The sequence below is a fragment of the Neomonachus schauinslandi genome, chromosome 13, assembly GCF_002201575.2.
Source record: "Neomonachus schauinslandi chromosome 13, ASM220157v2, whole genome shotgun sequence".
Classification (NCBI taxonomy): domain Eukaryota; kingdom Metazoa; phylum Chordata; class Mammalia; order Carnivora; family Phocidae; genus Neomonachus; species Neomonachus schauinslandi.
This window is the reverse complement of record NC_058415.1, coordinates 61,053,277-61,068,954: the sequence shown is the minus strand read 5'-3', so window position 1 is coordinate 61,068,954 and position 15,678 is coordinate 61,053,277. Positions and strand designations below refer to the sequence as shown.

Genomic DNA, 15,678 nt, shown 5'->3' with positions numbered 1-15,678 from the left:
GTGGGGGGATGGACTTTTTTTTTTTTTTTTTTTTGGAAATTGGTATGGGTGCCCTTAGGACATTTTGTAATCTGGAAACAGTTGGAAGAAAACTGGCTGAGGCAGCACCGTGGGGTCTTCTAGCCGGGAGGACCCCTCGACTGTATAGAAGTGGCTCCAGAAAGAGCACCCCTTTGGAACAGTGCCCGGCAAGTCCCCGCGGATCACAGTGAACAATGCGCGAAGGGCTCAGTACCCCCATCGAATCATTAGTAATGGAACCAGCACTCTTATATAGCAGTTACTTTGTGTCACGGCTACTCTAAACACTTTTTTCCTTTTGGTAACAGTTTTATTAAGATATAATTCACATACCGAATAATTCACCCATTTGAAGTATACAATTCACCATAACCAATTTTAGAACATGCTTATTATCCCAGAAGGAAACCTCGCATCCCTCCAGCTCTAGGCAACCACTGTTCGACTTTCTGTCTCTGTGGATTTGCCTGTTCTGGATAGTTCATATAGATGGAATCTGCAATATCTGGTCCTTTAGGACTGCTCCTGTCGCCGAACAGAATCTTTTCAAGTTTCTTTTATGTGTTCCAAGCACTTCACCTGATTTAACCTCTTTGACCCTTCCAAAAACCTGAGCAGTAGCTTCCATTGGTCTCATTTACTAAATCAGGGAACCGAGGATAGAAAAGTGGAGTGACTGGCTCATTGCTGCACAGGGGGTGTGGAACTAGGAACTAGGGTTCAGGCCAAGGCTTTAGAAAAGCCTCATTTTCTAAAGCAGTGATTTTTCACACAACCTTTTTATTGCCATGACACTTTGATCCCCGTAAATAAAATCTAATATACAGTGCATATCAAAGCAGACTTGAGGCAGGGGATGGGAGTCTGGCCTCCCCTCGGCTCCTCCTACCGTCTTCCCATCCCAATCAGCCCTGTGGCACCCCCATGAAGTCCTACAGCACTGACGGAAAACCACTCTCCTAGGCCTCGTCTTCACCAACTGTGAAATGGGTGCAGTGATCCCCACCTTGCCTGCCGTCAGGTTTAGTGGAGAGTAGTGTTATCAGAGGGCAGCAGGGCTACATGGAGCGCCCCCTGCTCTTCTATACCCCACGGCAAGAAGGAGAAAGAAGCATTGCTGTCCTTTGAGCTCTGCAGTTGGGTTTGTACCCAGTGCAACTGAATTTCTTTTAAGTCTAGGACAAAACCATTCTGTTCTCGTATTCTCAAGGCCAGGGAGGTTCTGATTCCTACTAGAGTAGGTTCTTATCTGTTCTAGATGGTTTGGCTGGCCCCAGAAGAAGCATGCTAAATTATTCTACTCATTCTCTAAGTCCTGCCTGTCCCCTCACCTGGGATTCCATACCACGTCCTTATTTTTTTAACACCCTAGTCCCAAAAGGATTGGGGATAGCTTATTAAAATACATATCAGGGGGGCGCCTGGGTGGCTCAGTCGTTAAGCGTCTGCCTTCGGCTCAGGTCATGATCCCAGGGTCCTGGGATCGAGCCCCACATCGGGCTCCCTGCTCTGCAGGGAAGCCTGCTTCTCCCTCTCCCACTCCCCCTGCTTGTGTTCCCTCTGTCGCTGTGTCTCCCTCTGTCAAATAAATAAATAAAATCTTTAAAAAAATAAAATAAAATAAAATACATATCAGGGGAAAGTAAATGAGTAATTTGGGCTAGGAAATTTAGATAAGACCAAGATAAGATCCTATAGAATAGCTAAGAGTGGGCAGCAGATGCAGCTCTGAGCTTCTCAGTAGCCAAGGCAAAGAGGGAAATGCAAGTGTTAGATTATTTCCAGTATCTGTAAGAATAAACACATGTTTTCTTAGAAAAAGCAAAGCCTTTTCTGGCACAGAGCATTGAGAAAAATTTCTTCTGCTCGTACCTTATAATGGGCATGATGTGTATGTACCATGTAGACAAGATTCTCAAGGTCTTTTGACTATATAACCAGGCCATTAAAATGTCCCTGGATGCAGGCTGATGGCAGATCCCTAAAGTATAGGCTTGGGGCAGGGCAAGACAAGGCATCGGGGTGGGTGAGTGACTGTGATGTTGAATTTGATTTAAGAAAAAATAAAAATAAAACAAAATAAGAAATTCAGTAATGGTTGGCAAATGTTTTCTATAGAGCCAGATAGTAAATGTTGGAGGCGTTGTGGGACATATGGTCTCTGCTGCCAGTCCTCAACTCTGCCCTTGTGGAGTGAAAGCAGCACAGATAATGTACAAACAAATGTGGCCGTGTTCCAATAAAACTTTATTTACAGAAGCAGGCTGTGGGCTGGATTTGGCCTGTGGACCCGTGGTTGCTGACCCTGGCTCTAGAGGAAATAGAAGGACTGTGCAGCCTGGAGGCAGTCAACTGTGGGAAATGTGTGCCCTAACTTAGCTTGTGATAAGAATCCAATGAGAGTCTGACTTACTCTCTGGGGCAAGAATGCAGAATACAGATATTCCATACTCCTGTCTATGGACAGATCTCTGTACTTTGAAAATTGCCCAGAGGGTAGAGATGGGATCCTTAAATAAGAAACAAGACATCCTGCCAGGGCTTGTGCCTGAGATTGCCCCTGGCACACAGCAGCGGTGTGGTGTGAGATAGCCCATACAGGTGGGGATCCAAGAGTGGGGGACAGGCACACGTCAGAGGATGGGCTGAGGGACCCAGCTGGTACAGTATAAATAACGTTTATATAGCTCAAGGGTTCTCAAAGTATGATCCGGGACCAGCTGCAGCAGCATCACCTAGGAAAGTTTTAGAAATGCAAATTCTCAAGCCCCATCCCAGACCTATTAATGAGAAGCTCTGGGAGTAGGGTACCACAATCTGCATTTTACTGGGCCCTTCAGGTGCTTCTGCAGCAAGCTCAATTTTGAGTACCACTGAGGCCACTGATCATAACCTCTGTGTTCCTCCTTTTGAGCAGGGAAAGATCCAGCAGATTCTCCAAAGTCTACACCCAAGTCCTCTCTGACTGCCAATCTCATTCAGAAAGCCAAGCGCCAGAACAACACCTTTCCGTTCTTTGCTGAAGGACTCACACGGACCCGAACTGCCCAGGAAAAGGTTCTGGCCTTGGAGCAGCAGGTTCTGATGCTCGCCAAGGAGTTAAAGTCTCAGAAGGTGAGCTCTGGCCCCACAGAGGCCCCAAGCTCCAGTGCACCCCTCTGGGCTTAGAGCCTCTGAACAAGCTAGACATGCTACATTAGCCCGGCCAGGCATGTGCCAGTCTCGGTCCTTAACAGCCAAACTGGTGGTGGTGGGAAATGCTGTGCTGTTGGTTACTAAGGGCCATGTGGACACTCAGCCTGGGTGACGGAAGGCCTTCCAGGGCAGGATCTCTGGAACCTACTTTGTATTGCTCTTGGACTCCTCCTAGAAGACTGTGCCTGGCCTCACCCCACACTGAAGAGAGGCAGCATTTGGAGGAGGGGGATCTGGATGCAGGGTCCTGGGAGGGGCCCCCGAAGGAACTGGCAGCTGGTAACGGTGCAGATCGCTGAAGGACTATCACAGGACAGAGAAAGCAGGCAGGTCTATTGTAGCTCTGGGGCTCAGCCAGGCCCAACAGGGGATAGTGACGAGGAAGATTTAGCCTTAATAGAGAAGTTAATTATAGCAGTTAAAAAAAAGAGTGACATGGTCATTGTAGAACACAGATCACATACATACACAGGCATTAAAATCATCCCCAAATCCTACAAGCCAGGGAATAAATCATGTTCGCTTTTTTGGGGCAACTTTGTGAAGTAGTGAGAATCACATGGCAGGGAGGTGAGGGGGACTGCAACCCTGGGCACAATAAAAGTGGTTAAACTAGCGCAGTTGTTACTGAAAATCCCCAGGGTGGTACCTGGTGGGGCCCCCAGGGGTGGGCCCCACTGAGAACCCGGGCTTCTTTTCCTCCGAGGGGAAGGCCCAAATCTTCATGTTTGAGGTTTGGCTGCCCTCAAGTCTTTTCCTGCTTTATTTCCCATCTCTATGTACTTCTGAATAATCTCCCTCCTCTACATTTCTTGTCCTCCTTTCTGCTGCTCTGTTTTTGAAGACAGTCCAGAAAAATGCTCTCCCTACCGAGTTTTGCCCCTTCTCTGCCTTTCTTGCCCTTAAGCAGATATTAGGGGAGACTTCTGTCCTGGCAGGTCAGGGCATACATTTGATGAAGCAGCTCGTGATTAGAGTCCTCCAAGGAGGAAGCTCATTCGTTCATAGGTTCGCACTTCAGTTGTGTATTCACCAGGTCTTTGTCGAGGGCCTGTGGTGTGCATGCAGTATTCTAGGCGCTGGGAACAGTGGGAAGAGACACGGGCCCTGCCCCTGCAGAGGCTTGCATGTCACAGCAGAGACAGGCGGTAAACACCCCGACACCCATGTACAGCATTACAGCGTGTGAAGTCCCCTCTGCTGCCACTTAGCAGCCCAGCTTCTTTTTCTTTGGTCATCTTCCCATCCTGCGGTGGAGCTGCTGGTGCTCCTGAGAGCCCAGAGGGCATCCGGCTGGGCTGGAGTACCTCCCCGATCCCTGGACCAGTACAGCGTAAGGCCCAGACCCCACCTGGCCAGGAAAAGCAAGCTGGATGTGAACACCGCCTCTCCTTTGACCCCACCTTCCCCTTCTTTCTAGGAAACCTGGGCAGCCTCCCTGGGCTTGGCCTTTGCTTCCAAGGTGTCGGGAATTGTCCAATGAAGGAGAGAGGCCCGGGAGACCGAGATTTCCTTGAGGTTTACCCCCAGTGGCTGTGCCGCCCTGGAGGATGTGGCATCCTCAATAAATGAAGGCAAGCTCGTGGAGATCAGTCAGGGCTCCCCAGGCTGCTGACAGCTTCCCTGCGGTCAGAGTGAAAATGGCAGGAGGAAGTTGTCCAAGCATTACAGAACCTGGACTTTCTTACTGGTTCACTTCCCAGCAAAGCTTGGCCTGGCCTGGGACTGATGGTCAGGAGGAGAGGAAAGCCTGCGGTCCCACTTTTGCCTCACCAGATGAGTGCTGTGCATGCTGTCCAGCCCATCTCACAAGTGTGCTTTTGTCTGGTGGGCATCTCGGAGCACAGGCCTTAAAGTGGAAGGTGCTGTCTGCAGTTCTGGCCCTGAGCAAGTTTCTTAACCCCTAAAGCCTCAGCTTCCTCCTGTCCCTGGAGTTATAGCAGTGCTTACTGCAGAGGCCTCTGTCCGGATGCATAAAGCCCAGTGCCTGGCATGCAGCAGCCGCCCGCCAGATGCAGGCTTTGGCTGCTATCAAGGCATTCCCTGCCCTTCTCGTTGATTCCTTCCGGCTTTACAAGGAATGGCATGATCCTCTGAAGGGCTCTAGGAAGACAGATGGGTGCCCATGAGGGTCTCCAAGAAATGAGTGGCATAGCAGCGATGGGCAGAGGTCAAGTCTTCATCCCACATTAGGCAGGGGGAGCCCCAGCCCTACCAACTCTGGCGTTTTACCTCCAGCCCAGATACCAAAACCAAAGAGGGGAGGGAGAGAAGATTGACTCTTGGCCCAGAGGTAGGACAGAGGAGGCCTGCAAAACCTTGGGGTGCCCAGTGGTGTCCCAGATGTGCAGAAATGCTGATTGGAGGACACTAACTGTCCATCTGAGACCCTCCGAGTCCAGTTCCTCAGCTGGGCAGACAGTCTCCCAGACTTCCCTGGGCCCACATCTACAAGATGCCTTCCTGCATCTCTTCAGTGGAAGGTACTCTCTTTCTGCCTGAGGCTGCAGGAGGACATGGGAACTGGGAGGTCTTGTCCTGGCTCAGCCACCTGGGTGGTCATTGCCAATAGCGTTAATGATCCTTGAAGAATTTGTATCTCAAACTCTGTCGGATGCTGTGGAGGGCACAGAGGTACATTGGGTCCCTGCTGTCAGGTGGGGAAGAACAGATAAGAGCATACATAACTGGTGTTAGGGGTGGCCCTAGCTGTGTGCTCGGGCTTTCCATGCATTATCACTAATCCTTACAACAGTTACCAGCCCTCTTTTCTTGAGGAGCAAACTGAGGCTCTGAGAGATTCTGCATGCCCAGGGTCTCCCAGGAGCCAAGACCAGTTTCAGACTCTGGTCTGTCTGCTTCTAGAGCTTCTGCCCTTTTCACTGCCATGCTCAAGGAGCTCAGAGATGGTGGGGGCCTGCCCTGAGGTCACACAGCTGGAAGAACCAGGAGAGGCCCAGGTCCAGGACTCATCCCAGCCTCACCGCCTCCTCTGTGGTCTCCCAGTACGGCCCAGCATCAGACATGGGCACATAACTGCTTTTCAGAAAATACAAATGCACTCCTGTCTGGTGTCATATTAAACCACAGGACCACTCCAGTCCCCATTGAGCCATTATCTGTCCCAGGCCCTTGCAGCATGCTGGTCCCCCAGGAGATTTGGACTCCTGGGGATAGCACCAGATGGCTGCTTGGCTGGGTGACTCAGGCTCTCAGAGTTGACAAAATTGCACCCAGCCTGAAGGCTGTCTGCTCTGGCAGATGGAAGCCCGTGTTTGTAGTGATGTTGGCCATCTGTTGACTGCTGGGAATGATGAACTCCTCCCAGGCCCTATCTGGGGCCAACTTAGCTCGCTCAGGGTAATTTGTTGGGGAAACTCGTTGGGGGCAAAGTGCAGCCTCTTACTTCCCTAGAACCCCAGCCAGAGACCTCAACATACGCTCCCCTTATCCAGAGTATGGAGTACAAAGACTTCAGAGTGCACGGAGGGAGGGTTGAGAGGGGCCCTGGCTGTTTCCGCTTGGGGAGGGGCACTTGCCAGACTTCCTCTCTCATCCTTGAAGTGCCTGTGCCAAGAGTAGGGAGCATGATCTCCATTTCATCTATGACAAAGCCAAAGTTCACTTCTAAAACACTGTCACTAGAAACACCCTCATGGGCCTGGAATGGCAAGCAAGGCCTCCAGGTCTCCAGAACCAGCTGCTCCTTCACCTGCACCTGCTGGCACCCAGCCTCCGAGGGGCCAGGGGCCGGGCTGCTGGACTGAGAGTCCGGTGCTCTCTCCCCAGCAACATTGGGCCCATCCACCTTGATTTGAGTGAGTGATGCAAGTATCAACTCTTTAATAAGGGAAAGGATTAATTTTTAAAAGATGGTTCGTTGGCTTTTAAAATTTTAAATAATCAACTATACTTCAATAAAAAATATTTTTTAATAAAATGATAACGTGTGGCCAGTTAAAGTCTGAAATGGGCCAAACAATGATTTGATTAAGAAATATTAGAAGTACCACTAGATCAGCTCTTTTGTTTCTAAGAATGAGTCCTAAAGCATTGCTTATAGTTGTGGGAATTGGCAACACCCTGGGCATCCCTCCTTGAGGGCGGGACGAGGACGCTGAGGTGCGACCAGACGAGGAGGAGTCCCCACACTCTTGCTGGTGGTGGCGGTGCTCAGGGACATGCCATCATGTCTAGTAAGGCCCCGAGCAGCTTCCCTTTTGGTTTTTAATATTTCTAGATGGTGTGTATGTGCATTTGTTGTGACCTGATGTCCTCAGGCTCACCCATGTTGTAGCATGTAACAGGATTTCCTTCCTTTTTCAGGCTGAATAATATTCCATCGTGTGTATATGCCACATTCTGCTTATCCATTCACCGTCAGGGGACATGTGGGTTGGTCCCATCTCTTGGGTGTTGTGAATGATGCTGCTATGAACTTGGGTTGTTTCTATTTTTAAAGAAATGGAAAGAAGTGTTTCAGTGCAAAATCTGTTAACTACACATCATGGAGAAGTGGAGGGCCCCAGATTAGGATTGGGAGTCCTCTGTTGTGGCAGGTTTTCCCACCTGTGGGGATCCACCAGCTCCTTTTAGTCCTCTTCCTTCTCCTTTCTTGGGCTTCAGTGTCCTCCTGTGACAGCAAGTGACCTGCTTGACCAGGTGGTCTCCCCGGGCCTGCCAGCCACCGGGTTTCCTGAATCCGAGGTCCATTCGCACTCCTCATCTCGTGCTTCCTGCCCTGACTCCATCCCTTCCCTGCTTCCTTTCTCCCTGTCTCATTCTGCAGCTGGGATTCTGGGGTGGGAGGAGAGCCTCCCGGGCTGGAAGTAGGAAGGGGGAGGAGGCAGCTGGATGTAATGGAATGGGCTTCAGAGTTGACTCTGCCAAAGTTGGGGGAAAGATACCTGCCTGATGCTGGGCCTCAGGAGAGCCTAAACAGTGGTGTCTGCTGGTTAATTCGCCCAGGCACTTACCAGGGTCCTCTCCAAATCTCCGCCAAACCAGAAAATGGTCTCAGCGTCTCAGTTATCCTGGAGCCACAGGAATGATGATCTCTCTCAGCAGAGCCTGAGAAGCTAGTTCATTCCAAACATTCCAGTTTGGTTCGCAACCACCTCCTCACCCCACCTTCCAGCCACACCCAAGAATGCCCACAGCCCCACACAGGTTCTTTCATTCCTCTGGGCCTTTGCTGGAGCTGTTGACTCAGCTCACTTGGAAAGCCCTTCCAGCCTTCATCTCCTACCTACTGCTTGACTGTCTCTGGCCCTCCTCATTCTTCATGGATCAGCTTCAACTGTTCTGCCTTTCTGTAGAATATACTGGTCTTCCCCCACCTCCATCCCAGGTAGAAGTCATTGCTCTCTGCTCTGTATCCCCAGCAATCCCTTGCTTCCCTCTTGCAGTACATCACTCCATTATAGTAGTTCACTTTTGTTCCCATCAGCCTTGGTGGTTTTTGAAGGTGAGAACTCTGACTGATCTCCCTCCGGGCCACTGACACCCAGCCCAGGGCCTGGCATTGAGTGGGGCTTAATAATGTTTGGATGGCTGGAGGGAAGGGAGAGAACCCAGAAGAGGGCCAGTCTGTGGTCCCCAGGTTTCAGAAGTTGCATGCTAATTCGATCCTGCCATTAATTTCTCAGATAAGGTCATGATTTGGAGCAGTTCTCTTCCAAAATGGAATCATTCTTAGCAATAACCCTATCTAGCTGATTCATTTAGTTGAATACTTTGGTGTGGATACAGGTAATGTGTTTCTGGGGAACCATATTCTCTGGCATGGAGCAGAGCAATGGCCCAGAGCCCCTGCCTACCAGGTCTGAGGCTCACATGGGCCTGGCCGCTGGGCTGCCTGGCTTCTGATATTCTGATCCTGGCCTTAAGTGAACCCACATCCCTGCTCTGGGACAGGACAGGTCCTGGGGAGGTTGGGGGCTTGAAGGCGTGGAGAGCCAAGCAGACCTAGAGTTTCCATGTGCATACAGTGCCCCTGCCAAGGAATAAATGGAAGTCTGTTGCTTCTGAGCTCTTTCCGCTTTCTTGCACAGGCCTGTAGGCATTGCTTGGTGGCCCGAGGGGCTGGGCACAGTGGACAGCATGAGGCTCTGTGTGTGCTTTAGCCTGAGGATTGCCCATGCGTTTCCTCTCAGGTGCTCTCCCAGCTCCATCGGTAGCGACTACTTGTTGCTATATTTGGGATTCTGAGGACTCCACTAGGCTTAGCAGGAAGGAATATTGACATGAGTCAGTCAGGTCTGCCACAGGAGCCGGAGAGAAGGGCCACGCCGGTGTGCCACAGGCTGCCTTCATGACTGACCGAGCACAGCCTTGTGATGATTTGGGATTGAATTCTACTCTACTCTGTGGGGCTTCAGTTTTCCCATCTCTGAAATGGACACATATCAGTCAGGGTTCAGGCTCAGCTGCTGTAACAAAGAAGCCTCCGAGTACTCTGGTCTAAAACAATCTGGAAGTTATTTCTCTCCTGCCTTCTCGTGGAAGAACCCAGGGGTTCAGTAAGCAGTTCTGAGCTAGTAACGCAATTGCTGTCCTCATCATACACCTTCTGCTCATGAGCCGAGGGGCTGCTCCAGCTCTTGCCATCTCCCAGCCAGAAGGAAGGGCAGTGTGCATGGTGGTTTTAAAGGGAGGACCCAGAAGCTACCCACATAATTTCTCACATCCCGTTTAGGCAGAATAGTCACTGGGCTACCCCTCGCTGCTAGCCTGGCTGGGAAATGTGGTCTTCAGCTGGAGAAAATGAGCCGGCCCGGAGGATGATGCTAGCCACCCTTCAGGGCTGTTAGGAGAGCTGGTGAATGTAGCAAATGCCAAGTCCCTGGCACCTCATGGGCCTTCCCCGAGTTCACAAGGTGCTTCCTTTCCTCCCCCAGGAGCTGGTGAGGATCCTGCACAAGGCGCTAGAGGCTGCCCAGCAGGAGAAGAGGGCATCCAGCGCATACCTGGCAGCAGCCGAGGACAAGGACCGGCTGGAGCTGGTGCGGCACAAGGTGCGGCAGATCGCAGAGCTGGGCAGGCGGGTGGAGGCCCTGGAGCAGGAGCGGGAGAGCCTGGTGCAGACGGCTGGCCTGCAGGAACAGCAGGTGCAGGAGCTGCGGCGGCACGTGCAGCTGCTCATGGACAAGAACCAGGCCAAACAGCAGGTCATCTGCAAGCTGTCTGAGAAGGTCACCCAGGACTTCACGCATCCCCCTACCCAGCCGCCTGGGCCCCCAGGGGCTGCCGACAGGGACTTCCTGAGCCAGCAGGAGAAGATGGAGCACCTGAAGGTAAGGGCCCCTCCCCGCAGGCCCTGGGCCCTTGGGGGACGTGGGCACACTGCTCTCAACCCTAAGGGTTTCCTAGATAGAGCAGGGATAAACCTTCATACCGAAATTGATATTGGTGGAAATACTGCTACGCACTTCCTCACTGTCTTAACCAGAAGGTCCGGTGCAATTTGACCTTTTCATGATATCCTAGGCTGGAAAGGGAACGTATCTCTAGGTGATTATTAGAGGTTTAAGAGCACAAGACAAGGTCAGAACCCCTGAGTGCCTGACCAGCTAAGTGCCATGCTGATGCCCTGGGGAGTCCCCAAGGTGCCTGGTGGCCTCCCCCAGCACGCAGTCCAGGTGATGTGGGGCCGGCAGGACTCGCGGCTCCTCTGTGAGACTGTGTGCTGCCCGGTGGCCACTGTCGTGGGTGCCTCGCTCGCATCATCTCATCTGATGCTCCACCAGCCCTGTGAGGCCATCACTTGTGTGCTCCCCACTGTGGGCAGGAAGGCTGAGGCTGAGAAGGGTCCGCACGCGGAGGGGCTGGGGAGCTGGAGCTCTCTGACTCGCGTCTGCTCTGCTGCCTTCCAGTTTCTTTGGGCCTTCCCTCCTGCCGCTGCCCCTGCCTCCCCCTGGCGCAGGCGGCGGCTCTCACCTGGGGAGGCTGTGCCCTCCCGGAGACCGATTGCGGCTCCGGGAGCAGGAACTTAATTTATGTGTGATGCCTGCCATGGTGACAGGAGCTGCTGGGCCACCTGAAGGCCTGAGGCTGGGGATCGGTGCTCATAACCCCTACTGTCCTTAAAGGCAGCTGTATAACCAGGGCTGGTCCTGCCCTGAACCCCGCCTTGCACAGCCGCACATGTATACATATGTATGTATAACCAGGGGAGCGTCCTTGCCATGGGACCAAAGCATTGCTGCTGGAAGAGGGTAAGCAGGAGGAGAAAAAGAAAACTCCAGAAGCTTTTGAAAGACCAGTGGGCAGTGTGGTACAGTGGCCGCTGCCCCAGCTGTGAAGTCAGGCCTAGGTTTGGACCCAGGCTCTGCCTCCTACTAGCTCCTACTAACTGTGTCACCTCCGGCAAGGCCCCTCACCTCTCTTTAAAATGGCCTCACTGTCCCTACTCATGAGGTTGACAGGGGGGTGAAGGAAGATAACATGAAACCCAGATCCCTCCTGTTTCCTTCTGCATGAAAAACCACCTAACCAGTTTTTGAATCTTTTCCCTTTAAAATCAGATTCTTTTGAGTTCAAAATGAAAATAAAATCCTTTCAAATGCAGATGGAGCGAGGCTGGGGCTGGAAAATTGCTTTCATCAGATTGCTTCCCTACCCTCCTCTGCCCTGCTAAGTAAGAGTCTTCTGTCTGCCCGTCCTGCTGGAATCCACAGGTGAAGACCCCGTAGAGCAGCTCGGGGATCAGAGAAATAGATCTGTTGGGCGCTGCCAAGAGCTGACTGGAAGCCTGGACTCGCTGTAGGAGACAGAGTGTGCCCCTGGCTTTGTATGTTCGGGAATTTATCAGTGAGCCCAAATAGAGGAAATTCCTATCAACCAAACTTACCTTGCTGCTGATCCTCAGAGGCCCAGTGTTTGTGCCAGAAAGAATTGCATGTGCTCGAGTTCCTCATGTGTTAGCCTTTACATGTCTGATCTAGAAAAATAGAAGACTCCTCCAAAATCCATAGTCTTTCCGTTTGAGGACAGAGCAATGTTCACATCTCCCCCTTGCCCTGGGACGGAGGACATGCGACTTTAGGGAAATGCCCCCTTGTTGAAGCTGCCAGTTTGAGAACAGAATCATTGACCTCCTGAATATCGGAGCTGGGAAGACTCAGAGATCTAGTCTTTGACATTTTCTGGCAGGGACAGCTGAGCCCAGACAGGGGTCCAGGGTTCCACAGCACAAGCAGCAGGGTTGCAGCTAGGCCCCAGGTCTCCCCACACGCGATCCACTGCCTTCCCTACTAGCACAAGGGCTAGTCCGTGTGGCGTTTCCCAAAGAGAATTCCCAGGCTCCTGATCCCTATGAAGACAGGCAGGCAGACTCTCTCCTTCCTGTCCCCTTTCTCCAGCTGTTTTCCTCCTTTGCTTGCCGGTGACTGTCGTGTGGCTTTCCTTTCTCTGAGTTCTCTCTCTTTTTCCTCCCTACAGTCCTGAGCCACGAAGAACACTCAAGGTAGGGCGATGAGCTGAATGGGGAGGTGCTGCCCAGACGCCCCCCCACCCCACCCCCACGGCTGCTCCCAGGGGTGCTCACACATGCCCTCGCGTCTGGGCTGCAGGCACAGTGCCCCCGGCCGTATGTCCAAAGCGTTGGAAATGACGGAGCATCTCGGGGCCTGGGGTGAGGACACAGGGACGGTAACAGGAGGCAGAATGGAGCGGCCGTGTAGAGCGGCAGACTCTGCTGATGCGCTTTCACCCAGCAATAGTTTTCCATTCCCCTGTGGACCGCACACACCTGGCTTACATCCTGCCTCTCTCGCGTTCTAGGCACGTGACTGAGGAGGACTTCCCCTCTCTGTACTTGTTTCCTCATCTGTAAAGTGGGAACAATGGTACTTTAATACGTAGCGCACAGCATGGTGGAGATAAATTAACACACAATAATGTGTGGGAGGTAAACGGCTCTGGCACATAGTAGGACCTCAGGCAACGGGTCGCTCTCTTCCTCCCTTGCCTGGAAGCGTGTTGTATTTTCTCAGGCGTTTGGGAAGAATGCACAACAGCATCATATCAAAAACAATGAACAGTAATTAACTCATAGTATGGGGCACCTGGGTGGCTCAGTTGGTTAAGCGACTGCCTTCGGCTCAGGTCATGATCCCAGGGTCCTGGGGTCGAGTCCCGCATCGGGCTCCCTGCTCTGCGGGAAGCCTGCTTCTCCCTCTCCCACTCCCCCTGCTTGTGTTCCCTCTCTCGCTGTGTCTCTCCCTGTCAAATAAATAAATAAAATCTTTAAAAAAAAAAAAATTAACTCATAGTATGGTAGTATCCAGTCAGTGTTCAAATTTCCCAATTGATCTGTAAATGTTATAAATAGCTTTGGGGTTCTTTTATATAATCTTTTCAAATAAATCCATGAAAAAAAAAGAACGCACAACAGCAGCAGTGGGAAGTCTCTGGGCGGGGGCAGGAGGAGTGCAGCGGGTGACAGTAGCTCTCCAGGTGCGGGGAGAACCTAGAGAAGGACGTGACACTTGTACTCACCACGCACCAGCCACCATTCTCAGCCTTTTGCACGTATTAACTAATCACATCCTCCCAAGAGTGCCTGAGGCCGTGGTGTTATTGTTCCTGCTTTTCAGGTGAGGGGAGGAAGCCCGGAAAGGGCGAGGAACTCGTGCTGGGCTCAGTGGTGAAGGCAGGATTTCTACCCAGGCAGCAGGGCCCCAGGGCCCCAGGGCCCGCTCCCTGACCACTAGGCAGCGCCAGCGTCTCTGCTGTGGTGTTACTGTACTCGAGGGTCAGAGGGGTCAGACAGGCCTGCGTGCAGCCAGCCAGACTGCCGAGCACAACCGCTGAAGTGTGGGACTAGACATTTGGCGTCCAGGTGGATGCCAGCAGGGGGGCAGAGCTTGGGGAGGATCTCGGCTGTAAGTGCAGTGGTTGGACATGGCTTTTGAATCAGACACATCTGGGCTCGGTCACCCCCGGTCTCATAGAGCTGTGTGACCTCAGACAACGTACCTGTCCTTTCAGAGCCTCGGAGACCGCATCTGAGTTCCTTTCAGGGCTGCCGGGGAGATGGAATGGGATGATGTGCTCAGCGCAGGGCAGGGGCACAGGGTGATGGTGCAGGGGGCCCGCGCAGCTTCTGTGTTCACAAATCTGTAAGTCTCCAGACACCCAAACGGAAGACTATCACGGGCAGGGGGAGGGGGCCTGGAAAATCCTGATGCCCACAGGAGGTGGGTCCTCGTGCAGCAAACGTGAGGGTTCACACCAGGCTCACCACGCCTCCACCTAAAGGTAAGAAAATGGGGGCCGCAGAGAGGAAGCAGGCAGATGCTTGTGCAGAAGAGCGGCTGGTACACCTTGGCAGCATTTCTGAGAAAAGGGAGCCCAGAGTTTGACCTAAGGGAGACATGGCGGGAGAGTAGGAGGAAGTCCAGGCTGGGGAGTTGGAACTACCTGGGTCCAGGCCGGTGGAGAGAGCAGACAGCAAGCTCAGCCTGAGGACACGAAGCCTGGCAGTCCGGGCACAGTGAGGGATCAGAAGCAGGGGTGGCCAGGGCAGGAGACACCTCGGACAGCCCCAGTGGGGTGGTGAGAGGCCATGTGTTGAAGCCAGCCGGGGGCTTTTATTTCTAGCTAAGGAACCCTGGGAGCATGTGGCCCTCCCACTGGGTCAACCATCTAGGCAGAAGGCAGCAGACCCTGGGTATGAATTGGAGCTTCTGGGCTGGGAAGGATCTTGGCCAGGATGCAGGCCCACCCCGGGAGGGTCAAGACAGCCTGTGAGCTGTGTACACGTGACCCATCCCTGATAATGAGGTGCCACAGTCATCACAGGTGTGATGCTCTTAATTTCCAGATAAATCAGGGCTATCCAAGGTCACGCCTGCAATAGTGTCTCTCTCATGCACTTACAGCCCAGTACATTTCTTGAGTGGGAGCAAAAGGGGTTGAGTTTCAGCCAGTGAATGTCCTGGAATTGCTAGGTATAGCTGTGAACGTGCGTTGTCCATTGCTTCTGGAATGTCCATCCCAGTGGAATGAAGGTTGAGGGCCAGTGCTGTGGTTGCTTCTGCTTGAGCCTCCCCAGTGCTTGGCCAGCTTCTCCTCAAATGCCCCAGCAGCAGGATCTCACTCTGTCCACTGGACAGCTTGCAAAAGGAAAAATCTAGGTGCAGAGATGCGCATCACAGCATTATTCATAATCAAAAACCAACCAAAAACACTCAGGGCTCAAATAAAAAATAACAGGGAAAGGATTATAACTAAGGTATAGTAAATTCACCCAACAGAATAGTCATCAGACATTAAAAGTGATCACTGGGAAGCTTATGTAACATAGAGTACAGTTGACCCTTGAACAACACGGGTTTGAACTGCACGGATCCACTTAAGGCAGATTTTTTTCTGATAAATATGGTATAGTACTGTTAATGTATTTTCTCTTTATGATTTTCTTAGTATTTTCTTTTCTCTAGCTTACTTTATTGTAAG

General features: G+C 52.0%; 1 protein-coding gene across 2 annotated transcripts in view; it reads left to right on the top strand.

The window, feature by feature from the left end:
- The window catches only part of TBC1D2 (TBC1 domain family member 2), a 51,502-nt gene that overhangs the window by 21,203 nt on the left and 14,621 nt on the right, over positions 1-15,678 (top strand). For both annotated transcript variants that reach the window (XM_044920518.1, XM_021691336.1), the window contains exons 5-6: positions 2,939-3,135; positions 10,116-10,511. In XM_044920518.1, coding sequence (XP_044776453.1) covers positions 2,939-3,135; positions 10,116-10,511 — 593 coding nt within the window. The remainder of the gene's footprint in view (positions 1-2,938; positions 3,136-10,115; positions 10,512-15,678) is intronic.